The sequence below is a fragment of the Venturia canescens genome, chromosome 1, assembly GCF_019457755.1.
Source record: "Venturia canescens isolate UGA chromosome 1, ASM1945775v1, whole genome shotgun sequence".
Taxonomy (NCBI): Eukaryota; Metazoa; Arthropoda; class Insecta; order Hymenoptera; family Ichneumonidae; genus Venturia; species Venturia canescens.
The window spans coordinates 2,048,419-2,054,418 of NC_057421.1; the positions used below are offsets into that span (position 1 = coordinate 2,048,419).

General features: G+C 39.4%; 1 protein-coding gene across 1 annotated transcript; it reads right to left on the reverse strand.

The window, feature by feature from the left end:
- Positions 1-128: 128 nt before the first annotated feature.
- obst-E (obstructor-E) lies at positions 129-5,777 on the reverse strand. Its single transcript, XM_043415655.1, has 5 exons — positions 5,523-5,777; positions 3,644-3,913; positions 3,358-3,552; positions 1,094-1,295; positions 129-880 (listed from the first exon to the last, which is right to left on the reverse strand). The coding sequence occupies exons 1-5, from the start codon at positions 5,581-5,583 to the stop codon at positions 805-807; spliced, it is 804 nt and encodes a 267-aa protein (XP_043271590.1). The 5' UTR covers positions 5,584-5,777; the 3' UTR covers positions 129-804.
- Between the last annotated feature and the right edge of the window lie 223 nt (positions 5,778-6,000).

Genomic DNA, 6,000 nt, shown 5'->3' on the forward strand with positions numbered 1-6,000 from the left:
ATTTCAGTTTACGAGCAACTTTAGTTACTTGGATCTCTTGTGATTAGGTGCGCACCAAAGGTTGACACAATTTTTCCAATTTTATGGATAGGCACGTTCAAAAAATGAGTAAAAAGCATCTCAAAAAATCGATTTTTCTCATTATTTTATTGTAATCTTCAAACTCAAGTTTCGTGAACTTACAATACACAAAACTGCAGGCTCATTCAAACGTCACAATATCTGTACCTTATCTGTGACGAAATTCAATAATTTACATGCGAGAAAGACTCCAACAATAATTTGCGTCTTATCGTGACTCGTGCGAAGTCGGTTTTGCCGGAAAATTATTCTTCGAACCGTACAATTATGTTTTTCTTCCATTTATCAGACAAAGACGTGTTTTTGTTTTTTTTTAGAGTCCTTTTGCGTTGACTGTAAAGTTGGCTAAAAAAATGTACTTTTTTGCAACGAATAAAAATTTATGAGTGCAAGAAAATCGACGATGTAATTTAATCGAATTATTTTTCCCCGTTTCGTAACTTGAAATGATAATTTTTCCTGAAACTCTGTATGCGTACAAAAAAAGACGAAAATTCTCTGAATGATTTTCCACCGAGTTCATTACTCTCGATAAAAATGATTCGGACTCCCGTTTTTTTCAACGCTTTTTATAACTCACTGAAATAAAAATGTTTGGGTCTTCGTTGCACAAAATGCTCAAAATGGGGATGAAAAAACTTGCTGAGACGCTTTTTTTTCTTCGGTCAGTTTATTCGGGTTTGATTTCTTCTCATTTAAAAATGGATCGACTTTGTTCGTTAATTAAAACAATCTCGGGGATCTTCCAGAGAAAGCTGCGGACGGTCCCGTTGGATCTTCAGGTCTGAATGGCGGTTCACTGCAAGAGAAAATTTCCATTTTTACTGTCTCAATATCTATTTCGCTTATCCGACAGCAGGACCATCTTTTGGCTGCGAAAATACTTTCGATTAATCGAATTCAAACGCATCGCTTCGAACGCAAACGCTCGAACCTTTTTGTTAGCCCTTGCACCAAAAAACAAATTTTTATTTTGTTATTCCCAAGAATTAAGATTTGCCAGTTAACTAACCATCCGGTGACGTTTTCGGCGGCATCACAAGCATTGATGAGTTCATTGAATGCGTTTCCTTCGCCACAATTCATGAGACGTGGTCGTCCTTCGACGCACACGAAGTAATGCTCACAGTCGGAAGGGCTTTTGAAGAATCTCGTCAGTTCCCCGAAATAAAAGTTATCTTTGTCGACGGGAGGACACTTGAAGCCGAGGAAAGCTACAAAAGTACAAAAAAAATCATTCTGTTTGTGAAAGAAATTTGCACATTTCTCATCTTCGGTTTGAGAAACCAATCAAATGTTTATTCTCTTTTTCTTTTTATTCAATTTTTTTTCGTCATGGAAAATGAAAAATGAGTTTTGAGCGAACCTGACTGAAAAGTCCGAGTCTTTCAGAATTCTCGGTTCGTACGCTCGAATGAGTGACGAATATTCCGAGCCTTTTGTTTTCACGATCATCGATATAAATAAGCGATTACGGCTGCAGTTATTATTCGGCACGTGTCCGTTGCGTCGTTGTAACAGCCAAAGTCGGCTTTTCTCATTCCTAGCACGTTGGCTTTTGAAATAAAACAAAATATGGGAGAAGAAGCAGTTGATTCTTGGTGGCCCAAATGCCGCACTAGGCCACGAGGCTCAGGCATGATGTTCATGGCCAAGGTGGAAAGTAAAAGCGAAAATATTTATGCACAGCTCACTTTTTTTCCGACACTAAAAGCCTACTCCAAAAATTTAAATCGCGCAAACTCGTCACTTGATATTTCAAACAGACTCGAAGGTTCGTCACTTAAGGAAGTTCATCCGATACCGAGTTAGTCAAAAGAAAAATTGTTGCGACTAGCGTAGTCGGTCCAGTGAGTTTGGCAACGCCGCGACCTCGTAACTTGTACTGTCTATACAGCTTTTATTGACAGAACTTTTCACGGACGCTCATGTCATGATCAGTGTTCAAACGTTTGGTATAATTAAAACATGCCAGAAATGTTTAAAAAACAAGCTTTTATTAAAGAGGCTGGATCACGAAATCAAAAATGATCAGAATTTGATAAAATTTGGTGATGACATTCTTTGGCATCAAGTATACAAATACAATTTTTTTCAAATTTTTTTACCACATGGTTATCGAAACTTTAGTGTTCAATTACTCGATGTGGTAGAAAAATCTAAAAAAATTTATCTTGTCTTATATATTTTTAAAGAATAGATTTACCAAATTTTATAAAATACTTCATATTTTTAACATGGTTTAGCATGACAACATTGTACGGAGTGGTGTGAGTTGCATGGATCGGAAAATGCGGTCTTCGGTTTAAAAAAGCGCGCAGTTGCAACGTTGCCATTATGAGAGTAATATATGGGTTGACCTTCCAACAGCCACCATTTTTCGAGAAAAAAATAATTAATATAGCGAACTTTATAAGGATTGAACGGACTTTACGAAGCTGTAAACATATTCTTCAGATATTTTTCTATCACTTATGGAAGTTTCTGCAAAAACTGTTTGTCAATGCCTGCAAATTTCATGTATCATAAAGACGGGAAAACCACTGAAAGCCGTAATAAGAGGCCGTGTTAGTTTGGAGAATCCGTTTTAATTTTTTTTTCTCACGAATAAAGTATCTTCGGGCCTTAAAACTTTGACAGGACATTTTTTTATTATTTATTACTGTGTTCAAATATTTTTATCGAAATGTCAACGAAACTACAGACGGCCAGAATCTTGAAGGAAAAATGGCCGTTTTTAGTGTCGCTCAAGACTGAATCAACGTATTGAGATTAATCGACGTCAACGATGTGAAGGAATTTTGAATTTTAGTAAAATTGCCTGTTTTTCTTTAAGGTCTTGCTACAGGTTACCTCGATATACTCGGGCTAGAAATGACGAATTTTGTATTGGTTTTGAGACCTGTCGTTTTGTCATAGTAAATCGTTAATTTCTTTATTACTCTTGTTATCGTACGTGCTGTGACATTTCTTCCGCTTACCAGCTCGTATTGCATTCCTCAATGCTGGAGTTTGCCCGTGTTATTTGAGAGAAAAAGAAAATAATTGACAGGAAATATGGCACATAACTTTATAGTGAACGCGATAAAATAAATGTGATGGTGGATAAAAAAGTTGACAATTTCCTTTGAAAACATGGCAACATTCGGTTCAATTTTTTTTCACGTTTACTGCACAAAAATCTCTAATTATTCGTATTTCATTGAGACGTTGATAAATTTGCTAATTTCACGATCCAAATGGGCGAAAAAACTATTTTTGCGGGATCGAACTCACCTTCGGCGTCGCAGTCTGGAACTTGATCGGGCCAATCGCATCGGTAAGTTTCAGGATTGAAGGCGAGACCTTCGGGACAGTTGAAAACGTAGCCAACGCCATCGGCGCAGTTTTTGAACTGTCCGCAATGCGAGGAATCACCGACTTTGAAGTAACCGTAGCGATGAGGGCAATCTTCGGTCGGTTGCGCTGGTTCTGTGTCAAAAAAAAAAAACAGCGTTAAAATTAACGTTTGTGTCAAGGTTCGACCCTCGCAAAATAGTTTTTCCACAAAATTAGGACTCACGGAGTTGAGAGCGTCCTTCGCACTGAATGTCGATCGGATATCCGCAAGGATAATTGAAACGCGCGTCGGGATTGAAGAGAAGTCCGTCGGGGCATAATTTCTCTTCACCCTCTCCGTCTATGCACTCGATGTAAGCATCGCATTGGGAAGGAATCGGGAAACGTCCGTTTTTCTCTGGACAGGAGACCGACGAAGGAGCAAACGACTTCGCGGATTGCTCCACTCGGTTGTACGTACTCGCTTGTTTCTGCCTTTGGAACTGGGCAACACCTGCGCAAAAATTCAAGCCGATGCCGGGTCGGACGTGCATTAATGTGCCAGGAAGGTGCGGAGATCACGATCGGATATTAAGGGCTTATGTACACGTGTGATGGGCGGAAAATCGAAATTTTATTTATTAGATATTCTTCAAGCACGATGACTGAAAAATATTCTCACTAAATTTATAGATTCGTAGCTATGGGTATTTCAACCGACCGCCGGGTGCGCGCGGTCGTCTAATACTTGAATCTTTAAACGCGACTATCTCAAACTCGTCTTTTTTGAAAAATATCTTTGCGGTGGATACGATAACCAAAAAACTGTTAATCCGATCCATACAAAATTTATACCACTCATTTATTGTAATAATAGCTAGGACCTGGACGAAGGATTTCGTATTTTGTTGGAAAAAAAGTTGTAACAAAAAACCGAAAATTTAGCACCTCGAAAAAAGAATTTTTTGTTAAAACTGTCGCCAATTTTTTCTAAATCAAAATTTTTACAAATCCTTCGGCCAGGCCCAAGCCATTATTATGATAAATAAGTGGAATAAATTTCGTATGAATCGGATTAATAGTTTTTTAGTTATCACGTCCACCGGAACTGATGCTCAAAAAAAGGTGCAACTGGAATACAGCTGGAGTTGCGCCATTTTGAGAAATTTTTTGATGCAAAAAATTGTACAAGTACATGAACATATGTGCTAATGAATATCGTTTACAGTTTTTCAATAAACGTTTATTTTCTTGTCGAAAAAAAATCAAGAAAATCACGTTTTTCCGCTCGCTCCAAGTGTATACGAGGCCTTAAGAAATTTATCATTTTATTTTCGGTTTCGTTACGTCCGCCTGGCGATACTAAAAGCACCGGGAAATCCTCGGCGAGTCTCAGCCAGAGGAAAGAACGATGCTAAACGCATTTTCAGTGAAAAATTTTGTCGAGGAAGCAAAAAATCGCTCGGCTGGCATCGCGTTTGTTTGTCCCACTCGGCGCACATGATATCTTGCGTCGAAAAATCTCGTTTTTCTATATCCTCGTACAATCTCGCCGCTCTCCGGAGCCTCGCGGGCGCGTATCCGCGGAGGGAAAGTCGCGGATCGTCTTCGCGCGGGAGAACGTGTCGGAGGCTGACCTCCGTCCGGAGTGGAATCGAATAAATTAGCATTAACGCATCAACCATATTACGCAATTCGAGAAGAAAGACGCGACGGGCCGAATGAACGGTTGGACGACGAATTTAAAAACGCGTTACAACCCAATTTCTATGGTACCAGGAAAACCGACGATAGACGAAAATAAAATGAGATGAAAAAGTATACTCTCGCGGATGGTTTGGAAAGCTTTCTCGTAAGCGTTACCGCACTCTTATGAAACGTCCTTAAAACGAGTTGAAAAAAACAATCGTTTGAAAACAGCCCGTTCAAGGTATTCAGCGTTTGCTCGTGATCACTTCCTTCAAGACCTTCGACGAAGTTTTGTAAAAAATAAAATCATCAACGGACGATGGAATCGAACAGTAATTTGCGAAAGATTTACTCTCATACTTTGAAGGGTTTTTTCTACCGTGCCATCTTCCTTGTCAACTATCAATCGCGGTATTGTCAGAGTCCATACTTACACGTGGTCGCAGCAAACAAACTGCACACCAGCACTACCAAGGCGAGTGAATATCGTCGCATCGTCGTCGAATTTCTCTCTATTTACTCAATTATTTGATCACTTTTATAAAGTCGAATAAAATAAAAGTCAGACTATCGAGAGACTCGATTAATTAAGAGAAATTATTATTTCGTTTCGTATCTGGCTTCTCGGATGAATGGGAATCACCAACTATGCTCGTCTTCGAAACCTTTCGGGGCTTTTATCACCTCGGTCGTATGCGAGAGTGGAGAGTGTCGCCTCGGGGACATATTCGCTTTATTAAGGGGGAGACCATATGGAAGAGGATGAGGTAAGGCAAAAGTGGAGGTGGAGGATCGGCGATCTTCGACAAATCGACCGATCGATCACCCGACCAAGAGAAGATTCGAGAGAATCTTTCTTCTCGACGTACGTATCTCTTGAAAGCCAATTTCATTTGGCAGAAACGAAGGCGT

What these genes read in the sequence shown, in the direction of transcription:
- obst-E (XM_043415655.1), bottom strand. Translation starts at nt 5,583, where the DNA reads ATGCGACGATATTCACTCGCCTTGGTAGTGCTGGTGTGCAGTTTGTTT. An exon ending in TTTGTTTGCTGCGACCACGT is followed by an intron (nt 3,914 to 5,522) that starts GTAAGTATGGAC and finishes ATTTTTGCGCAG; the next exon opens with GTGTTGCCCAGTTCCAAAGG. An exon ending in CGAAGGACGCTCTCAACTCC is followed by an intron (nt 3,553 to 3,643) that starts GTGAGTCCTAAT and finishes TTTTTGACACAG; the next exon opens with AACCAGCGCAACCGACCGAA.